The sequence below is a fragment of the Leptonychotes weddellii genome, chromosome 13 (assembly GCF_054177405.1).
Source record: "Leptonychotes weddellii isolate Sample4059 chromosome 13, ASM5417740v2, whole genome shotgun sequence".
Taxonomy (NCBI): domain Eukaryota; kingdom Metazoa; phylum Chordata; class Mammalia; order Carnivora; family Phocidae; genus Leptonychotes; species Leptonychotes weddellii.
Genome location: NC_138381.1, coordinates 59,247,843 through 59,265,748, shown reverse-complemented (window position 1 = coordinate 59,265,748; position 17,906 = coordinate 59,247,843). Strand labels below are relative to the sequence as shown.

Genomic DNA, 17,906 nt, shown 5'->3' with positions numbered 1-17,906 from the left:
ATATGATTCATTTACTTTTTATTGTGGCAGCATACTTCAGTGTTCTCTATACCTTCTTTTTTAAAATGTAATATTTATTCATTCACTTAACATTCACTAAATGTCTGCTATGCCCAGGCACTGTTTAGCCCACGTGATACATGGATGAAATAAACACAAACACCCCTGCTCTCCGTGGAGCCAGTGAAGGGAGATAGACAATCAACAAAAACAATAAGTTATATAATATGTTAGAAAATAGTAGGTGCCTGGGAGAAACAGAGCCGAATAAGGGGTTGGGAGGATGCTACAATTGTAAATAGGCTGCTTTGGGGAGGCCTCATCTAGTGGTGTTATCTGAGCAAACTTGAAGAAGGGAAAGGAGGGGAGCAATGTGAATATCTGGGGAAAAAGCATTCCAGGCTTAGGGAATAGCCAGTACAAATACTCTGGTGCCTGGTGTGTTGCAGGAACAGTAAGGAGGCCAGGGGAGCCTGTGTGGGATGGGGGGATGGGGAGAAAGCGGTAGAAGATGAGAGGAAATAAGGCCAGAGCAAATTACGTGAAGCCTCTTGGGCCACTGTAAAGATTTTACTAATCTGAGAGAGATGAGGAGGCACTGGACGGTTTGGAGCCAAAGATTGCCATGATCTGATTTGTTTTAACAGGAGGATCCCTGAGTCACCCAACTGGGAATAGGATAAGGGCAAGGGTAAAGGCAAGGCGACCAGTTGGAGAGAAGATGCTGGCTTGGACAAAGTGGAAGGGGCGGGCGGTAAGAGGATATTGGACAAATTTTCAGGGTAGAACCTACTGGATTTACTGATAAATCAGATACGGGTTGTGAGAAAAAGGAGTCAAGGGATCTTGGAGATCCCTCCATGGTAATACATAAAGAAAAACACGAAATATTTAGATAACCAGAAAAAAATCGTATTTAATATTATGAAAATAAATATTTAAACACTTCACATAATCCCTACCCGTTCCTTTAAACTATCACCTTTCCCACGGAAGCTGGGTGCGCGAGTCTCTCCACCCCGCCCCGCCCCTGGGGCCTCGGCCCCGCCTCCTGGCCGCCCTGTCCCCGCCCACCGCCCGCCTGCCGGATCCCGCCCTCGTTACCATGGTGATCGCCGGCGTTCGAGCGGTGTCTCGGAAGCGTCTGCTGCTCCCCCCAAGAGGCTCCGGTTGCTACGGTGACCGCCCTTGCGAACCGCGTGTGGGACTCTTTCCGCTGTGAGCCCCGCCCAGACCCCGTCCCCGACGCCGGGGATTCGTTAGACGCCGGCGGGTCGCGCGTGGCGCTGGTTGCTATGGTGATCGCGGCCCCACGGGCCCAGCCAGACCAGGCCGCGCGGCTTCTGGAGCTTTTGCAACCTCCGCGGGTGAGTCCGCCGCCCCTTCTGTCCCACCCTAGTCCGCTCCGTGCAGGCACGTCCAGGAGGCCCTGGTTGGGAGGGCGCCGCTTGCGCGCCCACCTCCCACAGCCCCAACCCGAACGCCGCAGCCTGCAGCCCCGGGGCCTCCTCATTTCCTGAGCGCCTGCCCTGGGCCAGGCCCGTGTTGGTCCTGAAGGAGAGCCAGGTCAGATCCGGGAGGACGATAGGCCCGGTTAAGGACTTGGCCAAGGCCACCCTAGTGGGAAGAGGAGGAGGACAGGAGACGCAGGGCTGCTGAATAGGTGTGAAGGGCCAGGCGCTGGGCACGGTGAAGGCATACGGGGAAATGCCTGTGGGCTGAAGCCTAAGGCTCCTGACCCACCCAGAGCCTTCATCCCTTGGAGACCACCCCAATACTGCTTCCTCCCCCTGGGCTGTGATGATGTACAGCTTGGCGTTTGCGCCATGCCCCACTCACACCCCAGTGATAAGTTCAGAGAGGGGCCACTCCTGGTTAGACACCTGGCAGGAGGAGACCCAGGTCTTCCTGACTCCCAGGCAGGGCCAGGAAAGCCTGGTCCCCTCCACCCCCACCCCAGCCAAACTGCCTGCAGATGGAAAGAGATGACCTCTGGCCAGTTTCCCTGACAGAGAAGGAGGTGTGTGGATCAATGTTTAAAGCTACTGAGAGGTTAAACATAAACTTGAGGATGAGTCCCCAGGGATTGCCACAGCTCCCTAACTCTCTTTCCCCTGGTTGGGTCCACAGGACACTCTGGAAGGATGAGGTCCTCACTGACGCCTTTGGGGCCGCCCGTGAGCCGGGACCGCATCATCACCAGCTTCCCGAAGGTAGAGAGTCATTAGCCAGCCCTCTCTGTGTACCCTGCTCTCCCAACACCATGTCCACACCCACATTTCCCCACCTGCATCCCCCACCGGAAACAAAGCAGGAGAATCGGGGAGGTCAATCCCTCTCTAACGGACCCTGGGAACTTACTAGACTTCTTCAGAAACAGGGAGACTTGGCACTGACTTGCCCAAGGTGGACCAGCAGGTTAAGGGGGACAGCAGGAGACAATGTGGCATGAAGGTTAAAGGTACAGACTTTGCAGTCCAAAGGTCCTGAGTGTGGATCCTGACTCTGTCATTAAAAGTATGTGACTGTGGGCAAATTACTCAGCCTCTCAGAGCCGCTGATACATAAGGCTAATTCCTCACATTGGGTGCCTGGCTGTTGGTAAACGGGAGTTCCCTTACCTGAGTCGTAGTCACTGCTGTTCTCGTTGTTATTATTACTATTATCAAAATAGCACTCTGGTTTCCTGACACCAAATCCAGGGTCCTCCCGCCTTACCATTCTGCCTTCAGTTCCTGCTGAAAGCACGGCCCTCTTCCATGTGTATTAAAATCCAGTATTAATTGCATCAGGCAATACAAATCAGTCCAACCCCTAGAGGGGCAGTGGGACAGTATTTCCCACCACTGCGATGCCCCTGCCTTCTGATCCAGCCATTCAAGGCCAGACATCGGAGCAGTTTGTAAAGCGGAAGGTGAGACAAAACGTAAATGTCCTCCAGGGGGCGCTGCTTCAACAGCAAAATGCTCCTTCCTGACACAGACAGGAGGAAGAATGAGGCTTCCCTCCAGGACTGGATGTGAAGTAAGGTCCAAAGTCAATTAAGTAAAAATGCAAGGAATGGAGCAGTGTGTCTAGCGTACTTCCACGGGTGGCAAAAGGAGAGGGCAGAAAACAAATGTATATGTTTGTTTATACATGCCAAAAATATTTCTGGAAGGACACAAGATCCTGTTCTCAGTGGTTGCCTCCATGTGACTTGGGACAGGCATGGAGGGAAAAATCCTCTCCATGGAGTGACCCCTCTGTCTGTTGAATTCTGTGCCCAGGATGGTAAGGAGGAAGGAGGTGACTGCAGACTTTGGGTAATTTGGGCCGGCAGTCATACCTTCTCACCTTTTCTGCTTCTACACACCCACAGAGAAGGCTGTGGTGCCTCGGACCTGTGGACAATTCCCCCAGAATTTTCCATTTCAACAGAGGCCCAGACAACTGCTTCCCTAGAGAGCTTGAACGTGGTCACCAGGGATGATGGACACTGATGTTTAGTGAGCCAAAAGGAAGGGAAGTGTGATCAGCACAAAACAGTTCAGGTCTCACGGGACAGAGGACTCCCATTTCCAGAATAGATCAGCAAGGCTCAGAGAAGTAGGGAGGGCTGCCTGGCATCACACAGTTGGGCATGGCAGAGCCAGGACTTGACCTGGGTCTGACTCCAGGGCTCCAACCTTCCCTTACCCTGAGAGGCAGCCTGGGGCATCCATCATGTCTTCACTGAGGGCGAGATTCTCCCCGCTCCTGTCTGTGGCAGTTCATCCTGTATCCCAGGGTCACACACTTGAGTCCTGAGAAATTCGTGGTCCAGGTGGGGCAAGCCCCTCCCATTACTCTGTGCCTCAGTTTCCCTGTTTCTAACATCAGCTCACACTTCCTGCCCAGTCTTCCTTACTACATTTCTTCAGTGCATCCAAAATGGTGGGGGATTCCTCTAGTGACCACCACCATGGCCAGGCTGACCCCCCGTTTGAAGCTGACATGAAAGTCGACAGGAAAAAGCATCCAGCTTTCTCATGAGGTAGCTGACACTGTTCCACACGAACGTGGGCTGCAAGGCTAAGCTGTTCATCTACATCACCCCCGTTTGATCCTCCAACGACCACATGAAGAGCTGCTGTTATGAGTGCTTTACAGATGAGGAAACAGGCTCACTGAGGTGTTGTGACTTGCCCTTTTGTACAGCTCCTTTCACTGTCCCTGTTGCCTCCATCATGCCTGGAGCTGAGGGGGCAGATGGGCCAGGGCAGAGCCCATCTCAGTGCCTGGGAACTCAGAAGAAACGCTACGGCTAGGGGTGGGGGTGGAGTCCTTGTCACAGGGGAGTTGTGGGTCGAAGCAGTGCCCCAAAGGACAGAGCGGGTGGCCCGGGGGACTGCTGCCATATCACAGCAGGGCACACCAATAGCTTCCAGCGGTGCCCTTCTCCCCACGCTCCATCCTCAGCCTCCGCCAATCTGAGAGCAAAACATAGCAGTCACCTTCAGTTGCTTTAATGTCATCTTTCCCAATTATAAAACAAACGTGTGTTCAACATGTGTTGTGACATCTTAATAGCCGTGAACGTTTGTTGAGCACTTAGTATATGCCAGGCTGGGTCTGCCCTGATGGCTTTGCAAGCATTATTTCATTTTATGCCCCCAGGCTTTCGAGGTCTTATAGTTGGGGAAATTGAAGTTCAGAGACATTAGACAGCTGCCTGGGATCACACAGCAGCTAGAGGGAGACACAGGTCCTCCTACCCTGCGGTTATGTTCTTCAACCATAGCCCAGATTTGCCTTCCAAGAACTGTGGAAGGCCCAAAGAGCCCTCCAGGACATTTTCCAAACACATAGATATTTTTAAAGCAAAAAATGCCATCCAAGATCCATAGAAGGCATGGAAGGATCTTGGAGTTAAAAGGGCCCTTACAGCCCACCCCTCTTCTCACTCAGGTCCAGAGAGGACAGAGACCTGCCACACGCCCACAGCAAGGGCACAGCTGCCCCAGGCGAGACCCCGCTCTCCGAGTTACCACCTGGGCCCTTTGGCCCGGCCCCCACTGCTGCTCCTCAGGACTCACAAGAGCTTGGAGTCTCAGGGCCACTGAGGGGATAGAGGACGGCTGTGACAGAGTGGTCAGGGAAAGCTAACGAGCCTGGAGTTTCAAGGCTCAGGAGGGAGGGAATGCTGGGAGGCAAGCCCCACCTCGCTGCCCTGCTTGGTGATGAAGCTGTAGCTTTGAAGGATGAAGTGCCCGTCTGTCTGTCTGTCTTTTTTCCAGTGGTACACGCCTGATGCCTGCCTGCAGCTCAAGGAGCACTTCCATGGGCAGGTCAGCACGACCTGCCAGCACAGGAACACGGGGACTGTGGGGTGAGTGACCCCACGACCCAGGGGGCACAGGATGTGGGGGGAGGCAGCGGGTGGGAATGAATGCGTGGATGAATGTATGAACAAAGAAATGGAACACTTACACAGACCACACCCGTACAGCCCAGTGTGGGCCTGGAGCCGATAGGGATTTTTATCTGGCTTTGCTGCCATAGAGAATGCTTTCCCTTTTCTCAGTAAGTCACGCTTATGACTTTTCAGGCCGGGGTCTCGGCGTATGTCTGCTTCCTCTGTCTGGAATGTCTTTCCTACCCTTCAGCTCACAATATAGTGTCAGGGGAGTCCCGCACTACCCCCGCTCCCCAGCCTGGGCTGCCCGGGGTGCCCCTCCTGGGTCCCAAGCACTTATCTCACAAAATTACGAGTTTGCTTCTCTGGATTCCCCACTAGACGTAGCCTGTGAGGGCAAGGGCTGTGTCTGTCCTGTTCCCGCCTCGGCAGCACCTGGAACCACCTAGCCCTACCGGCACAGGGAGCTCACCCCAGTTACCCCTTCTCTTTGTTTTTTTTAAAGTTTTTATTTATTCATTTGACAGAGAGAGCAAGCACAAGCAGGGGGAGCAGCAGGAGAGGGAGAGGGAGAAGCAGGCTTCCCGGCAAGCAGGGAGCCCGATGCGGGGCTCGAACCCAGGACCCTGGGATCGTGACCTGAGCCGAAGGCAGATGCTTAACTGACTGAGCCACCCAGGCACCCCAGTTACTCCTTCTCTTAACACACAGGTATTGGGGCCTGCTTTGCCTCTCCTCCTGAGGAGCTCCCAGGTGTCCCACAGGTGTGGTGAGCTTGCAGTGGAAGCCCTCGGCCCCTAGGTTCCCTAGGTGGTGCAGAGTGAGGCCAGGCTCAGGTCCGAAGGCTCATGGGATGAGAGCAACGGCCACCAGTTAGGGAGGGCCGGTTCCATACAACTACCTCTCTGACTCTTCACAATGGCTCTGGGAGGTGAGAACCTGAGGCCCAGTGGGTGCTTCCGTAATACCTCGGCAGTACCTTTACTCCGTCATCTGGGAAGTGGAGTCAGGTCCACCCTGCCCTAGGACCAGAGGCCACCTGGGAGCAGAGAAGACACAGCCTCTGGGCCCCCAGACATGGCCAGGGGAGCTGGACCAGGTCACCAGGTGACACGGGTGTCTGCAGGCAGAGGAAGTACCGGTCAGATGTTTGCCCATTGCGCTCCTTTGGCATGAGCTGCAGAAACTTCCACCTACAGTGCCAGGCATGCTGCTGCAGGGAGTGCAGGACACACACACAGGGTGGGGGGGTGGCTGCTCTCAGTGAGCAGGGTCCTCCGAGAACCCAAGAACCTCACAGCCAGTTTACCTCAAGCCATAGCCCAGAGCTGAGTCCTGGCCTGAGTCCTGGCCACTGCTCACCCCTTGGGGCCTGTGTGGCCCTGGCAGACACCTCCAAGGCAGGCGGTGATGGTGGTGTCCCAGTCAGGGAGTACCTGCTTGCACAAAGCAGGAGCCCGTGCAGCCCCGGGCGTGGGTCGGAGGGGGTAGGGGCTCTGCCCCCATGCCTATATCCCCTGCACTCTGACACTGCGTCTGCACCCTGAGCTCGCTCCAGGTTCCCTGCTGCGTGTGCCCCCAGCTTGGACATAGCCCCACCTGGGCCTCCTCCCTCTACTCCATCAGCCCAAGACCCAGCCTCCCATCGTGCCCAATTCTAATTCTCACAACAGGGCTTGGGCCCAGTGGGGTCAAGAGCACATAGCCCCAGAGACAGCAGAGTCCCCAGAACAGATGCAGGCCCTCCTGCCCTCCCCTCTGAGTGCCAGGCATGGGGACAGACATCCCAGAGTGTCTCAGCAGGTACCCCGTCCCCTGTCAAGGACTGAGACGTGGCTCATGAGTGGGGAGCTCAGGGAAGGAAAGGCCTGTACGTGTGAAGATGCTCCGTGACTCTGCTTGCGAGCGACACAACCGTATCCCTCACAGGCTGCGACTCTCCAAGGTGGTTGTCGTTGGTGATCTCTACGTGGGCAAGACCAGCCTCATCCACAGGTGCGCCCGCTTGGCCACACCTCCCGGCACTGGTTGTCATGCCTTTCCCTGGGAGGCCCAGATAACGTTGTCATAGTCAAAACTGTGGCTGCTGGGAACCACACCTCGGAGGGGGTACAAGGCATTAGGGAGTGGCGGGGGGGGGTGGCGGGGGGTGCAGCATCCTGGGACCCTGACATTCATGACACCATCCCCCAGGACCATGGGCTCACACCTCACTGGCACTGACCTGCAGCAATTTGCCTTCTGGCTGCAGCAGATTCTCTTCCCCAACACAGTTCTCGTCGGCGACTCTGTCTGTCTACTGTCTATCTCCGCGGACCATCATCTCCTTATATTCCCTGTGGGTAGACTTTTTGTTGCCTGCAGACTTTGACTGTCATGAGCGAAGCTCCCACACACAGTCTCTCTGATGCCTTCCTCGACTCCCACAGGTTTTGCAAGAATGTCTTTGACCGTGACTACAAGGCCACCATCGGGGTGGACTTTGAAATCGAGCGCTTCGAGATCGCTGGGATTCCCTACAGCCTGCAGATGTAAGTCGCCATCGTGTCACACCATGTCCTGTGTGGCTCGTGGGTGGGCTTTGTGGAGGGAAACCCATGGGGAAAGCCTTGGTGAGCTCCTTCTGGACTGTGCCCTGTGGTGTTTGGTGAGGACCTACCTGGACAAACAGGAATGGTATGACACTGGGCTTTTCCAGTTCCCTGAAGCCCTGTATACTCCATCACTCCCCATGGGTGTCTCACATTGGTCATCAGACCTGGGAAAGTCCTCACAGCCCAATGTGCCCACCCACCCTCGTCCTCCCCTGATACCCGCCCCTCGAGTTCTGGCTCTGGGTCCCCTCCCCTAGCCTGCCTGGCCCTCGGTGATCCTACTCACCAGGCCAGCAGGGTGGCCTCTGGCAAGTCACTTCAAACCTCTGAGCATCTGTTCTCATCTGGAAAGTGGAGCCCACAGTGGTCCCTGAGTGCTGGGGCCTGGTGGAGGCCACCTAGTCCACGTGCCTTCCTCAGGCTTGATGCACCCCCCTCCTCCTCACCCCTCTGCCCTCACTCCACTCCCCCTGTCTCTCTCCCTCTGTCTGCTTCCCTGCCAGACCCCATGTCTCTGCCTCTCAGTGGCCCACTGGCTTCAGCCCCTCCCCTGTAGTTTCCCTTAGAACAGCCCAGAGTCTCTCCCCCAGGCTCACACTTTCGCACTAGAGCTCTGGACCCTGCCGTCCCTCTCCTCCGGCACCTGGATGATTGTGCAGGTCTATCTGTGTCACCAGCCCTACCCTCTCCTGTGTGACTTCTTGCCCTTCCAGGCTTTCCTGTGTGGCCCCCTCCCTTTTCTAGGCTCTCCGCCCAGCTGCCCCTACCTGCCCCCCTTGCCTGCTGCCTCTGTCCTAGTCCCCTTCTCCTTTCTCTCTCACTGGGGGTCACACCTGATCCTCTGGTTTCATTCTTCAATCCTCTAAGCCCTGCCTGGGCTTAGCCTGGGGATCTGTGGTCATCAGAATGGAGCTCACCCTCTCATGGACCTCAGTTCCTTACCCTGTCATGATAATGCCCACTTCTCTGAGGACAGCCCCAGTGTGGTCCTAGAGCCAGGTGGCACCACCGAATCTTGCCCGAGGGAGAGTACAGGGCCAGACCAGAGCAGAAGAGACTGTGAAAATGCAAGGCGGAGGCCCGAGGGGCTCTGGAGCCAGGAGAGCTGAGGAGCACAGAGCTGATGGGATGGCCTAGGTGGAGCCAGGCTGAGAGCAGGCCATCAGCCTTATCTAACCACAACAGAGACGCTGTCCTGGCTTGCCTTCTCATTGTCCCTACATTGAGGCCACTGCCAGCTACCCACTGGCCCCACCTCCAAGCCACCCTCCCAGCTTCCCACCCAGCATCATCTTCAGAAAGACAATATGAATGAATTCATGACAGAATAGGGCCAAAAAGTTCTGCATCGATGCTGAATCGCTTCAAAAGATTTCAGACCGTTGAGATCTTATTCATGGCTTGTCTACTTTTCCATTTATGGAAGAAAGTTAAATTTTGATCTGTTAATTTTTAAAAAGGGATGGATTTTCAGACTCAGCTCTGCATATTGACCACCTGCCTGGTTCTAAACCAGAGCAAGTAGATCTCAGTATGTGTGTTCCCCTGTCCTATCCTGTGCCGACGGCAGACATCATTAATCGATTGTTGCATTCTTTTCCATAGAGCCGGGGCTCCACTTCTCCAGAGAGCCAAAGCTAACTGATCAGAGTCACCCAGGAGATACAAACCACGTCCCTGTTAGACACTCCCACCCCCCACTCAGAGACTGAGCCTCCCCTCTGCTGCAGTGCAGAACATGGAGCCATGGCCCAGCCACACATGAGCAAGTAGCAGAACCATAGCGGGGAGGGCCAGTCCCATTCATGGGGCCTCGTCTACAGGTGGACTTCCACATCTTCAGAGCAAGCACATCAGGGAGTGTATTCTCCTTTTTAATGGCACGGTCCAAAGGGGCGGAGCTACAACTCCATTCATCCAGGCAGTGGAACTAGGGCATGCCCTTCCCCCACAGGCATGGTGAATCCAGCCAGGGAATTCCCCCACGGGGTACCTTAGGAAGGAAATCACGAGGAATTGCGGGGCGGGGACCTCTGGCCGGTAGTTGGCACAGGCCCTAGGGCCTGCCTGCCCACAGCCCCGCCAGCCTGCTGGCTCAGACCACTGCAGTTGCTTAATCTGCCACCTCTCTTTTTCCCTTTCTGTCTCTGCCACCACACAGCTGGGACACAGCAGGGCAGGAGAAGTTCAAGTGCATTGCATCTGCCTACTACCGGGGTGCCCAGGGTGAGCATCCGGGTGATAGCAATGGTGGGACCCTCAGCCATGTACAGCAGGAGGCTCCCACTGGGCTCATAACAGGAAGTCCAGGTCCTCTGCACAGGCACCAAATCTGCTCTCCAAGTACCACTGAGAAAATCCCCAGCCAGTCCTCGGGGATGAGGAGACTGCCTTCCAGCCAGCCGGGCCTGGGGTTGGCCTCAGCAGTCACATCCTTCAGGGACCCTGTGCTGGCAGGTGCTCCCTGGGGGTCTCAACCTCAGTTTCAGCTCAGAAGGATGCTCAGAGGGGGAGGTGCATGTCCAGAGACCCCAGGAAAGAAGAGCAGAGTCGACTCCCGGAGGAGGTGTGAGGAGGCGAGGCTGGAGGGGAGGAGCGGAGGGACCACAGGAGGACTGCACCTGCCAGTGGGGGGCAGAGGGGGTGGCCCAGGCACTGGGCAGGCCTCCCAGTCAGCAGGTGGCAGCACAGGCTCCCCACTCCAACTCCAGCTTCCCAGGGGTTTCAGTGGGACACATGAGAACCGTTCACAGTATCCAAAACCAGGCTCAAGTTATGAGGCCTAGTTGTGTCTACTGGATACTGGTAAAGAGAAATCATAACATTGCCATTTGAGATTTGAAAAAAAGCTAAACCAGGAAATAAGCTGTGAGCACCTTGGCCTTGGGTTGGAGTTCCAGCTCTGGCCCGTCTTCTGAGGGGGATGACCCCCTGAGGATGAGGTGTTAAGCGCCTGGCGCAACCCTGGGAACTGCAGCCGGGCCCACCACTGTCACCATCCTCAGTATCCTCCTTTGCTTCATTCCCCTCTGCCTCAGGGGGCCTCCTACAGCCTTAAGCCAAGCTGCAGGGGAAGGGTCTGCCTGGCCCTGCTCACATCCCCAGGCCCAATTCAGAGGCAGCCTTTCTAGAATGTCCTCCCCATGGGACTCCCCTCAGGCCTCCAGCGGGGTCCTGGAGACCCTGGACACCACACAACCTGGGCAGGGCTGGTGATGAGAACCACCCTGCTCCTCAGAAATTGTTCCCCCAAAGCTGGTTGTTGCTAATTGTCCTCATAGCCATCGCTGCCATTGGTCAAAAGTCCTGTGTCAGCCCCTAGACCGAACCTTGTAAAACTAGCTGTTCTTGCTTAAACCTCACAGCACCCCTGAGAGCCTGAGGTACCACTCTTACCATTTCACAGATGGGGAAACTGAGGCACTCAGCAGTTAAGGCCCTCACCTGAGTTCCCTTGGCTGTAAGTGGCAGAGGGGAGATTTGAACACAGAAGCCCATGAGCTCATCTTGCCTCCCTGGATACCCCCTGGGGCTGGGCCTCTGGGTATGGGTTGGAGAGGGTGGTGGGTGGGTAGGTCCCAAGAGGCAGTCATGGGGTGTCTCCTTCCCAGCCTCCATAGTGGGGACCAGGGTGATTGTCTGGGGGCCACCCCGGAAGTTCTGTGGGAGCCAGGCTCCTCTCTGGCTTTCTCCTGGGGAGCAGGGAGCTGCCTGAGGGGAGCCCCTCCTTGTACACCATGTTTGTGTCACCTGTTGCTGACCGGCTCTTGGCTTCTCCCTGTGTGTCCAGTGATCATCACAGCCTTTGACCTCACTGACGTGCAGACTCTGGGGCATACCAGGCAAGTCTGGGACTCTGCTGCCCCTGTGGTCCCCTTGGGTTCGGGATTGCCCATGAGCTGGGCCCCCCCGTGGGAGGTGCAAGGGACCAGACTCGCTTGTCAGAATTGACTGCCCACAGGCCACTTACTGTCCAATTGCCATATTATCCCTTAAGATGTGCACCCATCCGCTGAAGGCGGAATCAGCTCAGGGTACACAGCCAGCCCGGTCATACAGGGGCCGGCACTCAGGAGGGCTTTAAAGCTATGCTGTCACCATCCCGAAAGCTTTAATCATTGCTGGATGAGGGACCTCACATTTTCACTTTGCCCTGGGTCCTACAAATTACATATATCCAGTCCTGTCTGAAGGGATAGCCCTTGCTCTCTGGGGCAGAGACCCGATCAAGAGAGCTGGTAACGTGACCAATTCTGGGAGGTCATCTGCTTCTGCTGGGAATCATCCAGTTAATGGACGAAAGTCCTCTTCACCTCTCTTTGGTTTAAGGCATTCATATCCTGCTTCTCCCAAGCCCTATGAGGGTGGTTGGGGTGATCGCTCAAGTTGATGAAAGGGCAGGACTCCCCCAAGGTAACACAGGGTGAAGGCAAACCAGGGCAGGGTCCTCACCTCCCCTGACCCATGCTTTTGTGTCCCCACCCACCTACAGTCCACCCGGGGCCCAGATGGGGTCTGGGTGCCCTCCCTGCAACTCGAGGCTCAGTGCTCCCAGCCCTGGGGTGGACCCGGGTCTGCACCCCCATCCCCTAGTCTTCCTCAGACCTCTCTAGGTGGATGGATGCCATCTCTCAGCCTGTCTCCCCTCTGTGCATTCCAGGCAGTGGCTGGAGGATGCATTAAGGGAGAATGAGCCGGGCTCCTGCTTCGTGTTCCTTGTGGGAACCAAGAAGGACCTTCTGGTGAGCCCACCAGAGCTAGAGGCTTGGGATGGTCCTCGGGAAAATGCAGCCGCTTTCAGCCGGAGCTTGGGGAATGGAGGGTGGTGCTGACGTGCCCAGATGGGAATTGGAAGACCCAGAGCTGAAAGTTGGGGGTACCTGTGCTTCATCTCGTCGGAGAGGGATCACTGGGATCTCACCCCTGTGGAAGGTGTACCCCCACGCATGCACTGAAGCCGCCCATCCCAGGGTGAGGTGGGGAGGGAGGAGGCATGGGGGGAGCGCCCGCCCCCACAGGAGGGCTTCTTCTCCCAGTCAGGGGCTGCATGTGAGCAGGCGGAAGTGGAGGCTGTGCGTCTGGCCAACGAGATGCAGGCCGAGTACTGGTCGGTGTCCGCTAAGACAGGTGAGTGGGTGCAGGGTGTTGCCCCAGTGGGTGCGGGGAGTTTCCTTCGGTGGCTCTATGGCATGCTTGAGTCACAGCCAGCTGTGCTGGTGACCATGCAGGGCCTTCCACTGCCTGAAAGGAGTCTCCTCATCTCTGGAGGGAGAGCGGGAGCCGTCCCCCATGGACAACAGGAATAGTGACACCTGGCCCTGGCCTGTGTTCTCTAATGCATCCCCCCTCCCTCCTTGAGGCAGATCCATTTTATCCCTGCGAGCTCACTTCCAGGGTCACAGGGAGGAAGCGGCAGGGCTGGGGTTGGAAAACAGCCCTCACTTGTAACCACTGTACCATCCTGCCCGCCCATCCTAAGGTAGGTGGGTAAGAGGCACCTCCTGGCTGGCACATAGAAGGGCCCAGTAACTGGGGGCTCCCATCCCTTCCCTGGGTGTCATCGTGGAAGACACTGCAACATTGCTCATGGCCCCCTGACCCTCATCCACATCCCACCAATCTGTCCTCCAGCCACACAGGGCCCCCCGCCACCACACTGAGCCCCCAGCCCCTGAGCTGCCCTCACCCACAGGCCACTGCTTACTCCAGCCCTGGCAAGATGCCTAACATCTCAGCCTCAGCGTCCTCATCTGGGAAATGGGGTGACCCTGCCCATCTCATTTCATTTTTACTGTGAAAAGGTGTTTTAAATTACAAAAGCCATATGTATTCAGTGAGGGAAAACTAGAAAATGCAGAGAAGCAAAAGACACACTTAAAACACACAGGTTGTTGGTGGGAGGGGGGTGTGAAATGAAGTAACATGCAGTGCCTGGCTCATAGAAGCCCCCAGCGGCTCTGAGGACTCTGGAATTACGCATTGTGGTCCTTGCCCCGGGTAAGGGGCCACAGTCGACGTCTGGCCAAGGACTGGGGGAGGCAAGGATGGGAGTATTAAGGGTAGGCACCACAGCCTCCAGCCCAACACAGATCAAAGCATGGCAGTGCCCATACCCAGTTCCCTCTGCTTCCTGACAGCATCCCCCGTGCCCTATGGGGACCCCCCCCCTTAAAGTAACAGAAGATTCACTGGGAACTCCCTATGGGCCAAGCAGGGTTGCCCTGTGCAGTTGTATAGGTTGTTGGCTGCACAAGGGCAGTGCACATGTCGGGGGCTGGAACCTAGCCCTGTGCCCAGATGGGTGGCCTTCTCCCCCTGAGGGAGGAGGCACAAAGTCTCTATGTGGGAGTTGACAGCAGCTGCCCACTGGACAGGTGCTCAAAAGTGACAGGAAAGCAGACACCCTTCTGATCTCCACTCATCCTGGCGCCAGGCCCACAGGAGATGCTCAGTGGTGATTAATTGGAAGAGTAGATGCTGGGAAACCAAGGCTCGGAGATTTGAGGGAGCTTCCAGGGCAGGGTGCTGTGGAGCCCCCGAAGGTGGGAAGCCAGGCCAGCCAGCCCCATCCCTTGCCCTCTGCTGCCCCAGACAGCCCCACAGGTGTGCCGCCCTGGCTCCCACACCCGCTGGCTCCCAAATTCGTCTGCACATAAGGGCCGAGGCGATGGGGTCAGGGCTGTCTCTTGGGCCCCCAGGGGAGAACGTGAAGGCGTTCTTCAGCCGCGTAGCCGCCCTGGCATTTGAGCAGTCGGTTCTACAGGACTTGGAGAGGAGGAGCGGCGCCCGGCTCCAGGTCGGCGAGGGAGACCTCATCCGTGAGTACAGACTGCAGGGCCGGGGCTGGGGAGCAGGCTTGCAGCCCAAAACCCACGTCCACCAGCCTCCCATCCCAAGAGGCCACTCCCTTAACTTGTCCTCCTGTGCTGTCCTCTCTGGGGTACCCTTTTTGTCACTACTCTGACATCAGGCCCTCAGCCTCCCTGACCCTGCCTGCCAGCTCAGACTCGCTCCCTGGCTCTCTTTGCCCTCCCAGCAGCTTCCTCATGAGCCAGGCTGGGCATCCCTGGCTGCGTGCCTGTGTCCTGGCTTTGGCTCTCCCAGTCTGTGTCTTTCCCCACGCTATTCCACCATCTGGAATACATCCTAGGCCTCTCGGCCTGTGCCAGGTCACCAAGGCCTTGATAGAGAGGCCTGGAAGGTCAAGCTCAGCTCTGACTAGCAGTCACCAGAAGGTGCCAGTGGCAGGGGAGGGAGGCTGCCCCGTGTCAGCTGCACGTGCTTAGTTAATGCCACGTGACTTCTCCCTCCTTACAGGAATGGAGGGGAGTCAACCCGAGACCCAGGAGAGCACGACATCCTCCAGCCTGGGTTGCTGTTAGCTGGGGCCTGCACCAGAAGCATGGGCAGTGCCTTCCGTGACCGTGGAGGGGTGACATGAAGCCATCCGTGTCTGCCCACCCACCACGCTGAGCCCCAGAGCTCAGCCACTTCTCTTTAGTGGGTTGGGAGCCAGGAAAGGCCCGCACTGGCTGCCCAGGAGCCCCCCACTGCCCCACTGGTGGGTGCACTGCGGTGATCATCTGGGAGGCCAGTGCCACCTACAGAGTCACCAGACATTCCCCTCTGGCTCGGAACTGCAGACACGAGACACTGGTTCCCCCGCGGCCCGCCTCTCTCGCCCTCAGCACACATTAGCTGCCCATGTAGGCACCCTGCCAACTTTCCTGGGTCGGCCTCAGGAGCCTTCTCCTCTCAGTGGTCCAGGCAAGCAGGACTTGTCAAAGCCAGCAAATGAGGAAACACCCCACCTGTCATCCCTGCTTGGGACTTTTCTGTAATCAACAGGACTTGCAGCTGACTGTCCACTGTCCCTTGGCCACAGACTTGTGGGATCCCTGGGCAGCCTTGCTCCTCTGGAGGAGGAAGGACAAGAGGGTCTCTCAGGCCCCTTCTGGCCAAGTGGTCATCTTTGGCTCCTCCTCCCCACCTGCCCCACACCCCGCAGCCCTGGGTGGGTGCCCACTCATCCCCGCCCACCCCGTGCCACAAGCAGGTGGGCACATCTGGGCATATCCTACCTGCTTCTCCGAGATGGTGAGCATTTTGCAAACAGCTGTTCTGGTCAGTCCCCGAAGAGTGCCCCACACAGTGCCTGGCACACTGTGGGTGCCCAGTGCACGTTGGGTAGCTGACAGCAGTTGCCAAATGCTGGTTGGGGAAGAACACCTGCATCTTTTTCTGTTCAGTCTCCCTTCACCACATTTTAGCTCTAATTTTTTACAGATCTAAAACACTTCTTTATATAAATCACTCTTAAAGGAATTCTGTACATGCTTATTGTAAACCCAAACAAGACACTACAAGGCTTTCTATGCGGGGTGAAAGCCACCCTCCTGTCCTTGGAAGTAGGAGCCCTTCCAGACTAGTCCTCTGCAGCACAGCCAGGTGTCTTGTCACGTTTGCTTTTTGACCAGAGTGACCTTTGACCACACGTGCTGCCTGGCAGCCTGCATTCTGGTTGACCTGCAGGAGCCCTCTGTCCACACGGAGCCGACTTGTTCCGTTGGCGGCTGCCAGTTTTCCTTCGGGTGGTGGACCAGAGTCCAGGCGCCCTGCCCCCTGACTGGGACACGAGGTTTGTGTCCAGCTCCTAGCTTTTACCAAAGGTACTGCAGTGACCATGCTTGTAGTTGTGGTTTTGTACACTCAGGATTCCCGAAGAGAACTTGCTGGCCCTTCTGAGGACTGGTGGCCCAGCTTGGTCCACTAGACACAATCTTGGCTGGGGGGTAGGGGCTGGGGGACAGGGGAAGGCTGCGTTAGGATCAGGTTTGTGACACACAGCAGAAAGTGTCATGGGGAGGAGGAGCCTGGCCACAGTGGGTTGGCACTCTCCAACGGCTCCCTCCCCTCACCCCTTCAGGCCCCAGGATTGAGGGGGCAATAATGGTGACCCGTTAATGAGCTAGAACCACAGTGTCTCATGCACACCCACTCTCTGTAAGTAGTCCTTTATTAAACTCTCCCCCATGTTGTCCACTGTGCATGCTTATCTGTTTCCCACCAGCTGATACAGAGTCTCCTCTGTCAGAATCGATGAGTCAACAAAGACATTCTCTTCCAGCACCTCAAAATGTGGCTGTCATTTCTGGGGCAGACACCCAGGACCAGAAGCAAATGGTTCAGAAGAGACCTGTCCCTCAGATGTATGTCCCTGCCAAGCAGCCTCACCCATGGGACACTGTGTCCCTTATATGTCTATCCCCCAGTCAGGTGGTCCCAGTGCCCTGTCACCCAGGGTTGTGATCCCCAAAAGAGGTTTATTCGCATGGCTCCAGCCACACCCAGCGCTCCTCAGGGTCCTCAGCAGAACCAGGAAATGAGCTTATCAATCCCTTCCTCTGTCACCCCTTCCTGCCTGAGCCCCCACGGTTTCAGTAGGCTCCAGCCCTGCAGCCATATGACCTGTGATGAAGACCCCAGTGACTCAGAGCAGGGCACTTGCTCCCAGCCTCCTTAATCTTGTGCCCTGGGCACCAACTTGCCTCCCCATGCCCCTAGCCCCTCTTTGGGCCCCTAGATTGGGAGGGAGGCCTAGGATCCATTCGACTCTGACTTCAGCGGTGGCGAGGGGGGTAAGATGGGAGCCACCCCCAGAATAACCTCACACTCCAGAAAGACCCAGGGCTTCTTAAGCAGGGAGACCCAAGTTCACCTAGGTTCTAGGTAACTGGAACAGAGAGATGGACAGAGGATCACTTACATTCACACAGATGAGAATTAGTGTACCTGGGAAAGGCCCAGGATCACAAGCGGTTCCAAGCCTGCAGGGGGGACATGGCGAACACAGAGGCCCAGAGCAGGGACCGAGAGAGGCATGGGATGAGGGGAGCCTTCAGAAGGAGCAGCACACAGCTCAGGGAGGGCCCTCC

The 17,906-nt window shown here is 56.6% G+C and overlaps 1 protein-coding gene across 2 annotated transcripts; it reads left to right on the top strand.

The window, feature by feature from the left end:
- The first annotated feature begins 1,120 nt into the window (after positions 1-1,120).
- RAB36 (RAB36, member RAS oncogene family) lies at positions 1,121-17,009 on the top strand. 2 transcript variants are annotated; one of them, XM_081801741.1, is made up of 11 exons: positions 1,121-1,367; positions 2,131-2,213; positions 5,259-5,350; positions 7,307-7,372; positions 7,807-7,908; positions 10,133-10,197; positions 11,762-11,817; positions 12,636-12,713; positions 13,008-13,098; positions 14,670-14,789; positions 15,289-17,009. In XM_081801741.1, the coding sequence occupies exons 2-11, from the start codon at positions 2,145-2,147 to the stop codon at positions 15,351-15,353; spliced, it is 804 nt and encodes a 267-aa protein (XP_081657867.1). In that variant the 5' UTR covers positions 1,121-1,367; positions 2,131-2,144; the 3' UTR covers positions 15,354-17,009. The 2 variants fall into 2 exon arrangements, with proteins under 2 accessions (XP_081657867.1, XP_081657866.1); XM_081801740.1 differs by having other exon boundaries at positions 12,990-13,098.
- The last annotated feature ends 897 nt before the right edge of the window (positions 17,010-17,906 follow it).

Coding starts and splice junctions, on each gene's coding strand:
- RAB36 (XM_081801740.1), top strand. CDS start 2,145: ATGAGGTCCTCACTGACGCCTTTGGGGCCGCCCGTGAGCCGGGACCGC. Junction 12,714..12,989: donor GAACCAAGAAGGACCTTCTG/GTGAGCCCACCA, acceptor CCGCCCCCACAG/GAGGGCTTCTTCTCCCAGTC. Junction 13,099..14,669: donor GTCGGTGTCCGCTAAGACAG/GTGAGTGGGTGC, acceptor TTGGGCCCCCAG/GGGAGAACGTGAAGGCGTTC.